The sequence below is a fragment of the Maniola hyperantus genome, chromosome 5, assembly GCF_902806685.2.
Source record: "Maniola hyperantus chromosome 5, iAphHyp1.2, whole genome shotgun sequence".
NCBI lineage: Eukaryota > Metazoa > Arthropoda > Insecta > Lepidoptera > Nymphalidae > Maniola > Maniola hyperantus.
The window spans coordinates 4,852,371-4,867,339 of NC_048540.1; the positions used below are offsets into that span (position 1 = coordinate 4,852,371).

Consider the following 14,969-nt stretch of genomic DNA (forward strand, 5'->3'; position numbering starts at 1 on the left):
TAATTCTTTTACCTGACGGTTTGTCTTGTCGTCAGCAATGATGGCAGTTGTTCCTCGCATGCCATCGGATATCATGCGGACTTTGCCTTCTTCCCAGTTCTTCCAAATCCAGTGAGGGATGTAGAACAGGAGACCCTGGAAAAATTACATTCAAAATCGTATTATTGATCTGAGTATTTTTTTTTTAATTCTTGTAACTATGACTACTAATCCAATTAGCAAATAAGAAAATAATCTTTTAGTGGGTATTATTAGTTTCTTCCAAGATTTTTTTGCTATAAGTGCGGCTTTAAAATTAAGTTTGGGTGTTAGGTAAGATCTGATTTTGACTGATAAAGGAAATTGATGTTTATACATTAAATAGTTCTATACAAAAATTCGCTCTATATACTCTACGATGTAGAGGATAGAATGAATATCACAAAACTGAACATGCCTAGTACATGTGGGCGTCCCCTTTTAACACCTAATAATTGCGAATTTGCCTGTTCTGATATCATGTTTATAGGTATATACTAGTCATCAGTCATGAAAAATACGGATCAGGTTGAAAATAATATGCCTAACTCGATGATGCCCGTGACTTTGTACGCAAGTTTCGGTTTGTTCAAAATCCCTTGAGAAAAATGGAATTGAAATTGATTTTTCGGCATAAAAAGTATATTCCTGTCTCCGGGCTGCAAGCCATCTCTGTACCGTTTGTGAAAATCGATTAAACTGATGGGACCTGATAACCATCAAAAAGAGTTATTTATTACCTATTTTGAATACCTAGATCATTTGACTTTGACTTTGGACGTAAAAAGCTAGCAGACCAACAGATGGGCACACTTTCATTTATAATTTTAGTATGGATATTGTTTTGTAAGGAAAAGTTAGAGTATTTACCTGGAAAAAGAGCATGAACGGCACCCATTGGTAGTAGGAATGGTGACGTTTCTCTTCGCCATAATCGTTGCCAAGGCCGGGATGTGCAACACCTTTGTCGCCACTGAAGGGCAGAGTGAATGTGTAAGTAATCCAGCAGTACGTGTTCAGGATATGCCCTGGAACAGCGCCGTCGCTGATGCATGAGATCGGATCACCTGGAAAAAAAGATGAGACAAAATTATTAGACTGCCATTGCAAAAGCTTTTCAAACCGTCAGACGTATGGGATGGGGCTCTAAATGGCAAACAAAGGAACAAACGCAGCTCCTCTTTGGTTGGGCAGCGAGAATTGTTGCCCGCTTTTCAAACCGTCAGATGTATGGGATGGGTTTCTAAATGGCAAACAAAAGAAAAAACGCAGCTCCTCTTTGGTCGAGCAGCGAGAATTGTTGCCCAAATGAGTGAGCAAGACAAAAGTTCAGCTTCGTTTCTGTCAGGTGTCCAACATTCCACAACACCTCACAACTATAAAAAATATAATTAATACAATAACTACAGCCATTGACACCATTCTGTTATGCGCTAAATTGATGAAATTAGAGCCATCCTGCATCCTGAGAATAGGACTACATAAATTTTGGGGTCTTTGAGACCTGTCACTGAAGTTACACCGGAATTTATAGTCGATGACATCTGTAATACACAACCTTATGGCATTGCATAAAGGTTGAATATGATACGTTGTTTGGATCGTCCTCTAAAGAAGCCGTTATTTTCACTATGAAGTATGAATATTGAAATATCCAGTGTTAACGATTAATTGGCTGTCTATAGAAAATTAACCTGTGGCCCTACCGCGGTTGTTTGACAGCTACAATGTCACGATCGCAATCATCTCTGATTGGTTAATGCTTGCTCACTATTGGCCACAATGCATTGTTGCAAGAAGAATCGCACAAATTCAGCCAATCAGAACAATTGAGATTGTAATAATGATTGATGCAGGTTTTAGACAATCGCCCTACTGCACAACAACACGTAGCGGTGCCATCTCAACACGTCGTGTCGCCGTGTTAATCAATTGCCGCCAATTCCAATTAACGACACTTGTCTATTGAAACTTTAGTTGTACCATTTTATCACTCCTCTGAAATATTTTAGTAGTCAAACTAGTTGATCTACCTACCTACTTGGCTTCGATGAGTGGAATTTCCAAAAATCCTTTCTTGGTAGGTATATTAAAACGTAGAGTAGCTACGTCATAGAAATCTCCAGTTTCTTGCCTCAGCAGTTTGTCAATCTCCAATTTACCCTTTTAGAGGAGTGTACTCGCGAGAGCGAATTAATACCTATCTGTGTCTGCGGTTTATGATTTTCGTAAAAAAATGGAGTTTCAAAGTTACACGGGCTCAAAAATATTTGTATGTAATTTTTTAGCCGTGATTTTAGTTTTGAGCCCGTGTGACTTAGAAACTACAATTTTTACGAACACCACAGAAAGTTAATAGTGCGTGTCTCCAAATTTCATTGAATTTGTTTCGATAATACCTATTATTATTCAAATAAGAATCGAACGTCGTTTGCATAGAGCGTACTCCGAATACACTCCTCTTAAATGTATCGACTATAGAATCTATCTCTAATATTTCTATTTCTATACGATAAATAGATATATCTTCAATGCGTTAATTTTAGTAACAAAAGATTGTTTTTTCCTCTTCTAAGGTTATCTCGCTATTGGGAATTTCTCACGCGTCCTCGACTTAGTCCCGTGTAATGCGGATGGCACTAATGTTTAGTTTAATAGTAGGTACAGCTGTCCCTACCTGGTGCAATTGTGACGACCGTGACTCGATCACCTTGCCCGTGTTGAGGGTTACAACGTGCATATTAATGCCTACCTATTTAAATCAAAAACTTGTTTTTACCTAGGTATGTAGTTTTTCGTTGCAAATGCAATGTTTTTGCAATTGTGCATTGCAAGGTCTACATCTCTCGAGGATGCTCCGGTATCGGGGCGAAACGTGCGTCGAGTGTGTTTTTCGGATTTGTGTGGTGCTGCGTGGTGGTGTTGCGTATTGCTTGCCGAGTGGCTGCTTTTCCTGCGTGGTTAGCAGTGGGAGGGCGGGCGGTGCATTTCGCATGCAGCATGTTGCATCATACAGATTCGACCTGTTTCAGCGGATTACAGCAAATTAAGCTTTTGGTTCATTGTATATCATGGACTTCCGCAATGTAACGCCTGCTTCTATACAACATTTAGTTTTTATTCCCTTTTTTTTTTCAAAAAAATGATTTGAACTTTTACTTTGACGATAAATTTCTGTTCGTAAATACTTATCTACTTAATTTTATAATATTAAACTCGATGATGACCGTTATTTCGTCTAAGTGGATTTAAGTTTTAAAGGTGAATCGTACTTTTGACATGACAAGTGACCCATAGACTTAAAATGGCGCGTGAGAAGTCATTTTGTAGGGACTATAAATCGATAGATTTTTCGTTACGTTTTTACAACAGAATTTCAGGTTGTTGTCCTTTTACCGTAAAGCATCAGAAGTCTCCTATCGTAACGGTAAAATTTTAAATGTGCAATCATCCATGTCCGATGATAACTAAGCAGGTAGGTAAGTGTCACTATCAACGGCAAGCTTATTGCAATTTGGACGTTTTACGGTGGAGTCATTTAACTCGTTTTCCCTGGAATTGCATTTTACAATGTAATCACGTCCGGCTACATTCCCAGAAAGCGTGTTATTCAAACAAGGCAAAATAATTCCCATCGCGAATTCGATTGAATTATTTCCTATTTTCCTACTTCGAATTTTGTTGCAGACATGACATCACACGCATTTTCAGTTTTTAAAATGTATTGAGTATGCTTTTTGAGGCTTGAAAAAAAAGTTTTTATTCTATTCTACTTTAAGCAAAGTTGGTAATTTGTAGGTAGGCGGTCAATTTAATTTTGTTGGTAAGTAATCTACTACCAAAGTTTGATATTCCATAAAGAGACAATTACCATTATCATCAACCCTACGGATGCCAGTAACCCAATGACATAGGTTTCCAAATGTATGTTGTTGCCGCTTAGATTATATAGGATTTTACTTTTAAACCCATAATATGTAGGCAATAAGCACCTATTAAACTGTATTACTGTTATACAACAACCACATCTTTGTGCCTATTGTGTACTGTTATGTGACATTGAACCAAATGTAATTTGTGAATGCATATAAATAGGCCCGATTTACGTGACATGCGGGCTATTGGAAATAAAATGGCTGGCTAAATGGGCGTTTCTGATACTACCTAACGATAATTTGGCGTCATACTGATGATCTACAACTTTAAAAAGCAATTAAGAGTCTGGAGATGTAAACTAATACAAGTATGATAATGGTACTAATTGTGTGTAAACAATACTTAAACTTTTTTTTTTTTTAAGAATATTAGCCATGTTAAATGTCTAATATTCCCCTTTCCTCTCCAATTAAGCGTCAGGCTTGTGCTAGGAGTAGGTACGACAATAGTGCAACAGGCGGGGTTTGAACCGTGCGTCGACCTTTCGGTTTTCAGTCCACTCCTATACCGGTTGAGCTATTGAGGCTCAAACTAAAATGACGGGATTCCACGGGATTTTTAAAAGTATCAGTTAGTATCTACAGAATTTTTGAAAGTAGGGCACATTGCATTGTGCAAAGATTTCAATATGACACCTTAATACTGAAACGTGATAAGTAAGTATCTGTTTACATGTGCCGTATGAAATACTTCGAAGATTAGTGCCAATTGAGGCAAGTCGCATGGTTGCTAATTGCCTATAACGAGCATTTAGCATTGTTGGAGCGTTCATAATCAAATTCTATTACCAATGCAGAACATCATCTACTTACCGGTAACAATATTATCGAAATTAGTAGAGACCGTCGCGCGGGGAGTTTTCCAATAAAATTAATGCGTTGAGCAGTGACCTCTGAAAGAGTTAGTGCATAATAGTCTCCCCTCAATTGAATATTCCTTCAAAAAGTCCACTTTTAGGAGAAGGGATAACTTTTTTATTTATTGCGGTATAGGCTTGCGCTTGACGACAATCTTGCTTAATTAAAAATAGTGATGAGGTCTAGGTTGGAGCGCGCTTTCCTAGAAGATGCCTATCTTGCCTTGCCACATCACACTTGCCTTGAAGGTGTTTAGGTTATAACTTATAGGTTGCAGAAGAAATTATGCCCCTAACCGAAAAAGGTTTACAGCTGGCTTTGTTGGTATATCTGCAAAAGGTATATATATCCACACTGTACCTACTTTCTGTCGAGCAACAAATCATTGTTCCACAAAAAGTGACTGCGGTGTGGATGTACCTACCTTTAGGTAGTACTTAGGTAATGTGATGAATATAAACCTAGCATTACAATCTAGTATAACAACGACAGCATCTCTAATAGAGATTACTGCAAAGTAAATGATTATAAGGTATAAAACAAGTTAATTGTTACAAAAAATTTACTGTCGTATCAACTTTCATGCATATCAATTATTCAACTACGCAGTACAATAAACCTACTTTGCTTGCCGCGCCTCAGTGTCTAGCAAGGGAGAGCCAGGGGCCTATTATTATTATTTATAATAGTCTAAAGGAAGTACCAACTACCTATAGATTACGCAAACGTTTAATGGTTTCAACTCGCACGTGGACGTCAATCATACTTTAGATACAATAATTGTGATCACGGGTAGCAGTCTCCTAGAAATCCGTATCGTATGCTATAAATTTCATTCCAACTCGTGGCAGCTCAAATGCCTCAACCTGAGGCATGCCGCGCTGCGAGGCAAATTTCGCCGATCCATACCTTTCGGTTATTTTAGCTCTGAAAAAAGCATCCGTTCATACGTGAACCGCTAATTGGACGAGCACACGTATCAATTTGAGCAGCCTTAGGCGCCTCCAATCGGTAGCTGTTAAGCAGGAGGTTTTTCAAATGGGTATGAAGCTTTACGTTCGTCACGAAGTTACCTAAATATACGTCACGATTGATTTAACATTTACCCTAAGGGCATAGAACAATGACGAATATGATTTAAATACTGAAACGACTACAAAACAAGTCTTGACAACCAATATAATACCAGTATCAACTACGAGTATTACTATAGTACGCGCCAGGTCGCATATAGCAATCGGGGTGGGGACGCCCCGCAGACCCGCCTCATACCCCGATTGTCGTCTCGACCTGTCGCGTACTATAGGTATAAAGTGACACTCACTCCCCCCACGCCCGTAACGTAAGTGTACCTAGTAGTACCTACTATGCAATGCGTTGTCCATGTCCCGCTCAAGTTACGTATAATTTCAATTACGTATAGCACTGTCCTTGTATGATTGAATCTTATCGCAATGAAATGTCGGGGGTGTGCTAGGATGTATAATTGTCATGCTGAATGATAGTTATATGAGCCAATACACGTTCATGTTGCAAATATTTACAAATTCAGCGTAGAGAAGTCAGACCAATATGTGAAACCAGGTCATCTTTGCCGTAGTAGTCGAATGTGTATGCAATATACAGGTGTAGGTTCTGTGATACGGGCAATGTGTAATAAAACCCCGTTTATTGAGGTTTATAGCTGTATGTTGATAGACATTGCAAACGTAAGTTACCTATTAGAGAATAGAACTAACAAATAGGTACATTTCAAAGGCGTAACGTTAAAGACCCATATGCAATTATTCTTAACTGCCTTTCTGGTTCTTACATACGTACTTATTGCATGAAGCAGCATTTCTTACATAAGCAGAAGAGGTATTTAAGATTTATTTTGTACGTCAATCCCACTTCTGATAAAAAGTCATAGTTTCATGTTTCTATTTTTGGGAGTTTTAGGTCTTTTATCTGCGACAATGTCTTTGCACCATAATATTTTATAGTGCATACGTTCGAAAATGATTAATGATTAATGATTCCAAGATTATCATCAACCCATCGCCAACCCACTATTGAGCTGAGTACGGATCTCCTCTCAAGAATGAGAAGGATGAAAGCCATAGTCCAAACACGCTGGCCAAATACGGAGGCAAACTTCACACATTTTTGAGAACATTATGAAGAGCTCTCAGGCATGCAGGTTTCCTCAAAGTTTTTTCATTTACCATTAAAGCGGTGATATCCCAGTGCGTTTCAAGCAATTAAATATCACGTGCTTTAACGGTGAAGGAAATTCCAAGATACATCGATAGCCAAGACCCATATATTAAAGAAAATGATTGCAAATGTTGATAAGTAAGCAATAAAAAGGCCAAGTAAATTTTGTTATGATGACTGTGTATGCAGTTACTATAAGCAGCATGTGATAAGAAATGGTTTGTTTATATAAACTTTTATGAGTTCAGCACATAGATGCATGTTGACGTTCTTACAGACGGTTTCAATAGTACGCTAAAAATCATAACTATAAAAATGTTGTCATAAAAACAATTATTGAGTAGGTGGAAATTTAAAAACGAAGGAAATTGAATAGTATTTAACTATTTAGTAGTATTTACCTACCTACTTATGAAGGAAAGATTATGAGGAAACTTGCATACCCGAGAGTTCTCCATAATGTTATCAAAGGTGTGTGAAGTCTGCCTATCTACATTTGGTCAACGTGGTAGATTATGGCTAAATCCATCTCATTCTGAGAGAAGTCAGGAGACCCGTGCTCAGACTGGCGATGAGTTGAGTTTGTGATGTTAATGTACTTACCTATTGAGCCGTAGATTTGATGACTGTTTAAAGTAATACAACTCAAAAAGGACATCAGGTTAACCAAATACGGTAGATACAATTATTACAGGTTAGCCTTATTCACAGAGGATTATATAATCCTTTACCAATATTGCAGTACGAATATAATATTCGCTTTGTAGTCGTATTTGGTAATATTGCAAGCGGTTAGTGTCTAGTCTTATTCTAGGTCACGGTGAACTTCGGCCCGGCTGAGATTATAGTTGCACACCTGTTGCACTTCTATATTTGTACGCATACACTTGGCACGGATTCTTAATTAAGTTTACTTATAAAATAATAACGTCTTGTTGATAATATTGCTTTTAACTAGTCTTGTACGACTCGCTTGGAAATCAAGAGGAGTTTATACGTAGCGCGCTCCAAACAAACCTAGTTAGTACGCGATAGGTCGAGATGCCAATCGGGGTATGAGGCGGGGGACGCCCCACACACCCGTCCGTCACCCGCTACGGGTTAGCGCGAGAGCTGTGCGGGTAAAACCTATATCCACGCGGATGAAATCATCTAGTCAGTTGATAAGGTTAAAAACGAAGTGTCATTATGATGCTTTCTGTACCTAACGTTTATGTTTTGTTTCTATTATGCAGGTTTGAGTCGCTCGTCAATTTCTGAAGATGAGTTTATGACAAGGAGTAGGTATAGTACGCGACAGGTCGAGATGGCAATCGGGGTTGGGGACGCCCCGCACAGCCGACGCGCTAACCCGGTGTGGGAGAGCGCGGGTGACCTGCGGGTGTGCGGGGCGCTCATACCCCGATTGCCATCTCGACCTGTCGCGGACTATACCTATATGATTATAATTTATAACCTTAACTTAAATCATGCCTACTTATCATAAAAATCAATAATCATATCATCAAGTTGTTTCATAGTCTCTGGTGATAATTATTTCAATGTTTAACCGTTATTAACCCCCTTAGCTCAATTTTGCCTGTCAATATCTAGATTTTAACCAAGGTCAGTTAATTCCTTAGTAACTGATTAATTATTTCATTTCTTAATTTTGTTTAAAATTGTTTACGCAACGTCATAATTCCATCAGCATTGGTCATTACTCATTAGAGACCGTTCCAATAAATTCCAGAAGGTTTCTACTGTCATTATTACGCCTTTGTAAGCTTATCGTCATAATATTTATTTGATAGTATTGAATTTGCCGTACCAACCTACTTGTACGTGCCTACGAATAGAACAAAAGGGCCTTAATTTTTGCTTACAAATTATAATAAAGGAAGATACTATCTTGTTAACTTAACTCATTAGGTACACGTTGAAAATGAAGATTTTATCTTTTATGGTCGCATTGTAAAAGATACGACTTTGATAGTCTTTAGTTATGAAATGCTTGTAAGTATGTTAATCATAGCTTAGCAAAAACCCTAATGACTTAACATAAATTTGCATAAGATTATCTACGTATATTTCATCATAGATACCTATTATTACGGAGACAAGACCTTTGATAGTAGAATCTGTACCTACCTAAGTGTTCACTGTTCGTGTCTTTTATGAAGCCATCGTCGCGAATAAGTAAGATTTTAAAATACTCAAAAAATATTCCAATCCAACATAACTCATTTCAAAAAACTGGTTTGATTTTATTTACTTAGTTTCTCTGAACTGAACTGAATTGACGGCTCAAAACTTCAAAAGTTATGTTATTCTTTTTCGCAGGGAAAATTATGAAAAACGATTCTAATAATTATTATTATCAACTGTCAAAAGAGTTTGTAAACTATAAAGTATAAACGAATCAGCAGCAATGTAGCTAATTATGTTGTAACTTGTACGCAATCTCTAAACTAAATTAACAGGTTCAGATTTAGTGTTCTCCTTTCCCTAACGGGCATTATAATAAGGAAAGCACAACAGCGTCATAATAGCTATCTGCATGCCAAATTCAGCCCGATCCCTCCAGTAGTGTGAGCTGTGCGTTGATAGATCAGTCAGTCTGTCACCTTTTATTTTTATATATTTAGATTAGTACTGTCTTAGCAACCGACCTATGATTTTATCCATAGGTGACATCATTTCGTGTGCATATAGGTTGTGACAACCCAGCACCTGGTCCGCAGATGTGATTGTTCGTACCCCGTTAAATCACGCACTGCGAACGTTGCACTAAATGTGAACTGATGCTGACAAGTGTAAACTGCAACTGAATCCATGTTTACCAAATGTGCTACCATGCAATATAGATTTACGAAAACATATTCACTATCATATGACTTGTGCCTATGTTTCTAAGCTATTCATATGTTTACCGATTGTTACTGTGTCATATTTACGTATAGAATTACAAAGTTCTGTTGGTTTGTCGTTTTGACACGCTTTGTCTAGTCTAAGGAATTTATGAAAAATTAACTCAATAGCAGAAAAAATCTTACGGAACGTGGTCTACGATATCATAATTTCATCATCTCATATTCAATCACCTTTAATTTTCCATTAATGGGTGTCATAGTCATTGCACATAACTATAATCTACTATGGTAAGCTGTCTTGTATTACATTTAGAACGTTTTATAATATAAAGAACATCTTGTCCGTCCATCTGAGACATGGAGAAAATGCTAAAGATGTGAAAGAACAACAAATCTAAATATATAGTCCACGTATAGAGAAATTCGAACTAGGTATCTACTATAATAATTTTAAAGATAATCTATAGAAGGAAAAGGTTGTAAAAATGAATCACAAAGTTAAGTTCCGCGTGTGACGTAGTAGAAACTACAGTTAACTTGGTCGAGCCTTGAAATGATTCATGTAACGATGAGATCTTGAATATATAATCAGCTACGTAGGTTTATATGTAGTAATTAGTAGTGACTAGTGACGAATGTCAGTATCAAAATAGCCTATTTATTTATTACCTACTACGAAACATGGGTGTGTCTCATAGTCATACTATATGTCATTATAAGGTAAATTGTGTTAAGCTATTCTATTACGTTGCGTCTTGATTTTCTATCATATTTAAATCGTATCTTGCCATTCATCATCATCATCATGATCAACCCATCACCGGCTCACTACAGAGCACGGGTCTCCTCTCAGAGTGAGAAGGGTTTTGGCCATAGTCTACCACGCTGGCCATGTGCGGATTGGTAGACTTCACACACCTTTGAGAACATTATAAAGAACTCTCAGGCATGCAGGTTTCCTCACGATGTTGTCCTTCACCGTTAAAGCAAGTGATGTTTAATTAATTAAAACGCACATAACTCCGAAAAGTTAGAGGTGCGTGCCCGGGATCGAACCCCCGAACTCCGATTAAAAGGCGGACGTCCTAACCACTAGGTTATCACAGCTTCTTGCCATCTTGCCATTAGTGACGTCAAATTCGGAAGGTCTTAAATGAAAAGGTGCTAAATTTTACTATTTGGAGATATTTTTTTGACACTGAGAGGAGACCGTTGCTCTGTAGTGAGCCGGTTACGGGTTTATTAAGATGATGATGTCTGTGTTAAGCAAATAAAGATGTAGCAATCCTCACTTAGCGCAATGTTTATAATTTGGAACGTGACCTAGTGCAAGTAACTGCATCTATTGTTTATTCTGCAGAGGCCAATATTGTACCTATAACTAAAGTAAACAAATAGCATAAAAGTGTCTCATCATACCTACTCATTTCTAGCACAAGCTGGCATGCCTGAAAGAGAAAGTGAAAAAAATTGAAAGAATAAATGGGGTAAGTAGGTACACTAAAGTGCAACCGCAAGATAGGCATTCTACACTGGCTTAGGTGTAAAAATTTATAAAATGATGACGAAGACATTTTATTGTTTCTCAAGTGAGGAAATGAGTAAAGGAATACCTAAGAGAAAGGTGTTTACTCTAGCGTTTCTTATGAACTGAATTGGTATTCTAAAGATTATATTAACGAGCTAGTCGTACCCGGCAAAAATCCTGTCACCGTATTTCTTCATTTTATTCTAAAATCCCAATAACAATAACATGGATAGAACTTGAAAAATGACGGACTTTCATATTTTTCATCTCCTATCTTAACCCTCCTTAAGGGGTGAAATCCTTTCTTAGTGAGTGCCTGCGTACTAAAATGACAATTCTTTTTACATGTATAGATTTACAATATTCAACTTTGCGAAACTTGCAATTAAAAAATGTATTTTTATACGTTTTCTCAAAAATTACCTAAATGATTACCTCAAGTTTGATCACATTCCCTGCTTTTGCCTTTATACGACTATGCATGAGTAGAAAAGAATAGCTGTTGGCTCGTTTAAAAGAATGGACCTCAAGTGTTTATGTCGGTGTCTCTTTAAATGAGTAGCACGCGATAACGCCATCGTTAACAGTGTGTAATGACTCTGTTTAGATTTTGTCGTCGCCTAAAACTACCTATTAACATCTCACGGCCATAGTTTTTTTTCGTATAAGCCATTCAACTTTGTCACCATACTTAGAGAAAGTAATTTGTAACAAGTGGTTTTCAGGTTATAAATAATATCTATCCCGGCTGTACTCACGTGTCTAGTCGACGTTAGCCCGACTAGTTTCGAACCCATCCGGACTGCCTTGAACTGACTCCCTTGAAAAAGGACCCCGGACGGGTTCGAAACTAGTCGAGCTAAGGTCGACTAGACACGTGAGTACAGCCGGGATAGATATTATTTATAATGGAAATCACTCACGGTAGTTTAAACGCTAAAATGGTTTTCAGGTGTTGAAACTTAATAGATGATGATGTTGTCTCCAGAAACTTAAATTACATTTTGATAATCCATACTGCGTTTCGTTCTATTTAATTATTCCTTGTCTTTATTATAAACAGAACCGTGCAATCTGGGCAAAATTTGAACATTCTCCACCGACGTTTCGGCTGGGCGTCGAAGAGTCTGTCAGTAAGTCAGGACTTTTCTTGTTATAATATATTTAGATGAGCTAATTGATATACCTACTTATATTTAAGTGCTCTTCTGGTGTGATTAAGTGGCTATTTATGTCTGCAATTCGATAGAGGGACCTTCGATCACAGAAAAGAGAGATCACACAATATGATAACCTGCCGCGATCGCCAACTGTGCCATATCTCGTATAATTTACATTTTTTGATTTTGTAATTTTGTTGCTCTACTTGAGATCAAGATTTTTAAAAACTGGTTTTTTCCTTCTTAAAATATTATATTATAAATGGTAGGTACCTACGATAAATGTTTAATTCAATATACTCAGTGTATTAATTATTTTTCCTAATTGTAATTAGGTGTGCAGGGTTATTTTATTTTTATGTTTAAGAATTAAATTTCGTATAATTTTAAACTAAACTGTGGCCACTGTTGTTTCTTGAATTAAGATATTTTTAGAAACTACCACCGTTCACCTTTTTTGCTGTATAAACGAAAATTACAACCGTTAAAAGTTTTTTATGCTCGCAAATTATTGTTTGAATGTCATCGCATTATGAATTATTCCTCTTGCTCTTTAAACGAATAAAGGACAGGAGCATTTAAAGTCATTATTTCATGAAGCAATTTTAACTTATTGACCCTTGCCTGAGGATGTTATTGAAAATTGCTTCGCCAATCGAACAACACGTATTGCCCTATTTTTTATATTTATCCCACTTTTTATAGAAAATAATTACTAGGTGAGACTAGTTTTTAATGTTATTATTATTATTATTGTCCTTTATTTCCTATTTTTATGATTTCTCTCTTTGTGCTGTGTTCCCCATTACTGAGTGTCGTGACCCTTTCCACCAAGGATTATTTCTAAACTTCAACAATTTTTTGCTGCTTATTAAATAGATAGGTACCTACTTACCTACTAGGTACTCTTTATGACCGATTAAAGTCAATTTTACCGTTTCTCACTGAAACACCTTGTCCTACCTGTAGGTCAAAATCTCAAGATAAAGAAAACGTTATATATTCTGGCAAAATGGAGTAATATGTCAGACTCGTAACTTAAAATTGGTATAATAGAGTTGACTATAACAGTTACAAATGTCTAAAATGAACTATAGGTATGGTATATTATTATTTTAGATACTACTGAATATTACTGCTCATAATATTCGATATGCTTAGCTGCGAAACTGATTTACATTATAGCTGATACGTATTAGGATAAAAAAGCACATAGCAAGAATGATAATAAAAAATGATTCATGTAACTAATAGTTCAGTGGCACGGCTCGCTTCAATGACTTTAACCTTATCACGTTAGTACACGCCTCCAATATTTGTATGCTCAACCAATTTGCTTATGACGTTCAAATTTGGGTAACTGATACATACTTACAGATGTTTTCGTGAACAGTGAAATGTGAATGACTCAATTTTACCGTAAGTAGCTAAATGAATGGTCAGTTATAGTGTTGTTTCCAGGTATTTGGAATACTTTGTCTTAGGTTTATAGGTCAATAGATTTGGTCATAATTAACACGTACCTACAGCCTTCTGAAAATTAGGAACAAAAAATAGTAATTATTAAATTAACTGCCCACTTTCTCTCCGTTGAAGACATTATTGTTACAGAATTTGTTATCGTAACAAAAACTATGTATACTTCGATTTTCCTAGAGGCCATAGACTCAGACTGTCATTATCAATGATGCCAAGTTTATCTACTAAGTACTTCCTAAGCAATTATGGGCAGTTTACAATTAATACCTACTGTATGAGTAAGAAATCCTAAGCCTAAGAATGTATCAAAGAAAAGAAACTAGACTTACCAATAAGGTTATTAGCAGTGACGAGGATACAGCACAGGAACATGATAGCAGAAGTGATTCTATAGTGCATCCGGAAAACCATGTTGTCGATAACAGCCTTGTCAATCAGGTAGCGGACTTTGACAAAGCCCGCTACCGCTGATGCCATTCCGAACAGCGCCATCTCGGTCTAGTGTTGGCTTATCCTGAAACAACAAAAAACAATAATTGAAATTAAAAAACCCAGCATAGAGTTAGTTGGTACTTGATCATCAAAAGGTCCATGAACTATAAGTGATCACAGTAGGAGGTATTAGTATGAACTTATCGAAATCGTCCCAGATTGTTTTCTTAATTTTAAACGAAGAAAACACAAATAGAAATGAATCGCCGAAATGTACGCGCATAAATTCTGAACGACTGCACCAAATTGGATAATTCTTTTTTGTTTGTAATTTGACAAGGTTTGTAATGTATGTTTTTTTTTTTAGAAAATTCACGGGAAAAGACAGTTCCCGTGGGACACGGACGAAGTTGCGGGCTTCTAGTTATTTGATATTTAATGAAAACAATAATAGCATTCACACTGACTGTTTTATTTGTAATCTAACAACCTATATGAATGTTTATAG

The 14,969-nt window shown here is 36.8% G+C and overlaps 2 protein-coding genes across 6 annotated transcripts in view; one reads left to right on the plus strand and one right to left on the minus strand.

Moving 5' to 3' along the window:
• spg (dedicator of cytokinesis spg) overlaps window positions 1-14,969 on the plus strand; it is a 75,769-nt gene that overhangs the window by 13,180 nt on the left and 47,620 nt on the right. The gene's annotated exons all lie outside the window — the stretch shown is intronic.
• The window catches only part of Inx3 (innexin 3), a 31,879-nt gene that overhangs the window by 6,607 nt on the left and 10,303 nt on the right, over window positions 1-14,969 (minus strand). Inside the window, exons 2-4 of the mRNA XM_034969052.2 lie at window positions 14,359-14,543; window positions 889-1,085; window positions 13-135 (exon numbers count right to left, since the gene is read on the minus strand). Coding sequence (XP_034824943.1) covers window positions 13-135; window positions 889-1,085; window positions 14,359-14,521 — 483 coding nt within the window. The 5' untranslated portion in view covers window positions 14,522-14,543. The remainder of the gene's footprint in view (window positions 1-12; window positions 136-888; window positions 1,086-14,358; window positions 14,544-14,969) is intronic.